Source organism: Charadrius vociferus, unplaced genomic scaffold, assembly GCF_000708025.1.
Source record: "Charadrius vociferus isolate BGI_N301 unplaced genomic scaffold, ASM70802v2 scaffold2816, whole genome shotgun sequence".
NCBI classification, from domain to species: Eukaryota; Metazoa; Chordata; class Aves; order Charadriiformes; family Charadriidae; genus Charadrius; species Charadrius vociferus.
The window spans coordinates 8,502-8,736 of record NW_009648756.1 but is presented as its reverse complement, the minus strand read 5'-3'; the positions used below and the strand labels follow the sequence as shown (position 1 = coordinate 8,736).

The 235-nt window shown below is 65.1% G+C and overlaps 1 protein-coding gene across 1 annotated transcript in view; it reads right to left on the bottom strand.

Annotated features, from left to right (window-relative positions):
* Positions 1-2: 2 nt before the first annotated feature.
* Positions 3-235, bottom strand: part of TRIM46 (tripartite motif containing 46) — an 8,212-nt gene continuing 7,979 nt past the window's right edge. Inside the window, exon 10 of the mRNA XM_009886729.1 lies at positions 3-233. Within this exon, the coding sequence (XP_009885031.1) occupies positions 3-233 (231 nt within the window). The remainder of the gene's footprint in view (positions 234-235) is intronic.

Sequence of the window (235 nt, the reverse complement as noted above, 5' to 3'; positions counted from 1 at the left end):
GCTCAATCCAGCTTGGCGAAGCCCCCGATGGTCACTTTACGCTCCTGCTTGTTGGCCACCAGCTCCTGGAGATGCAGGGCACCTCCTCCGATGAAGCAGAAGGCAGGGCAGACGGGTCCCGAGCAGTCCACGCCGCACTCCCAGAGCTCACGGAAGGAGACGGCGTCGTAGAAGCTCACCTTGCCCTGCTCGTAGTCCAGGCAGATGCCGATGCGCGGGGGCAAGGGCACGGGGC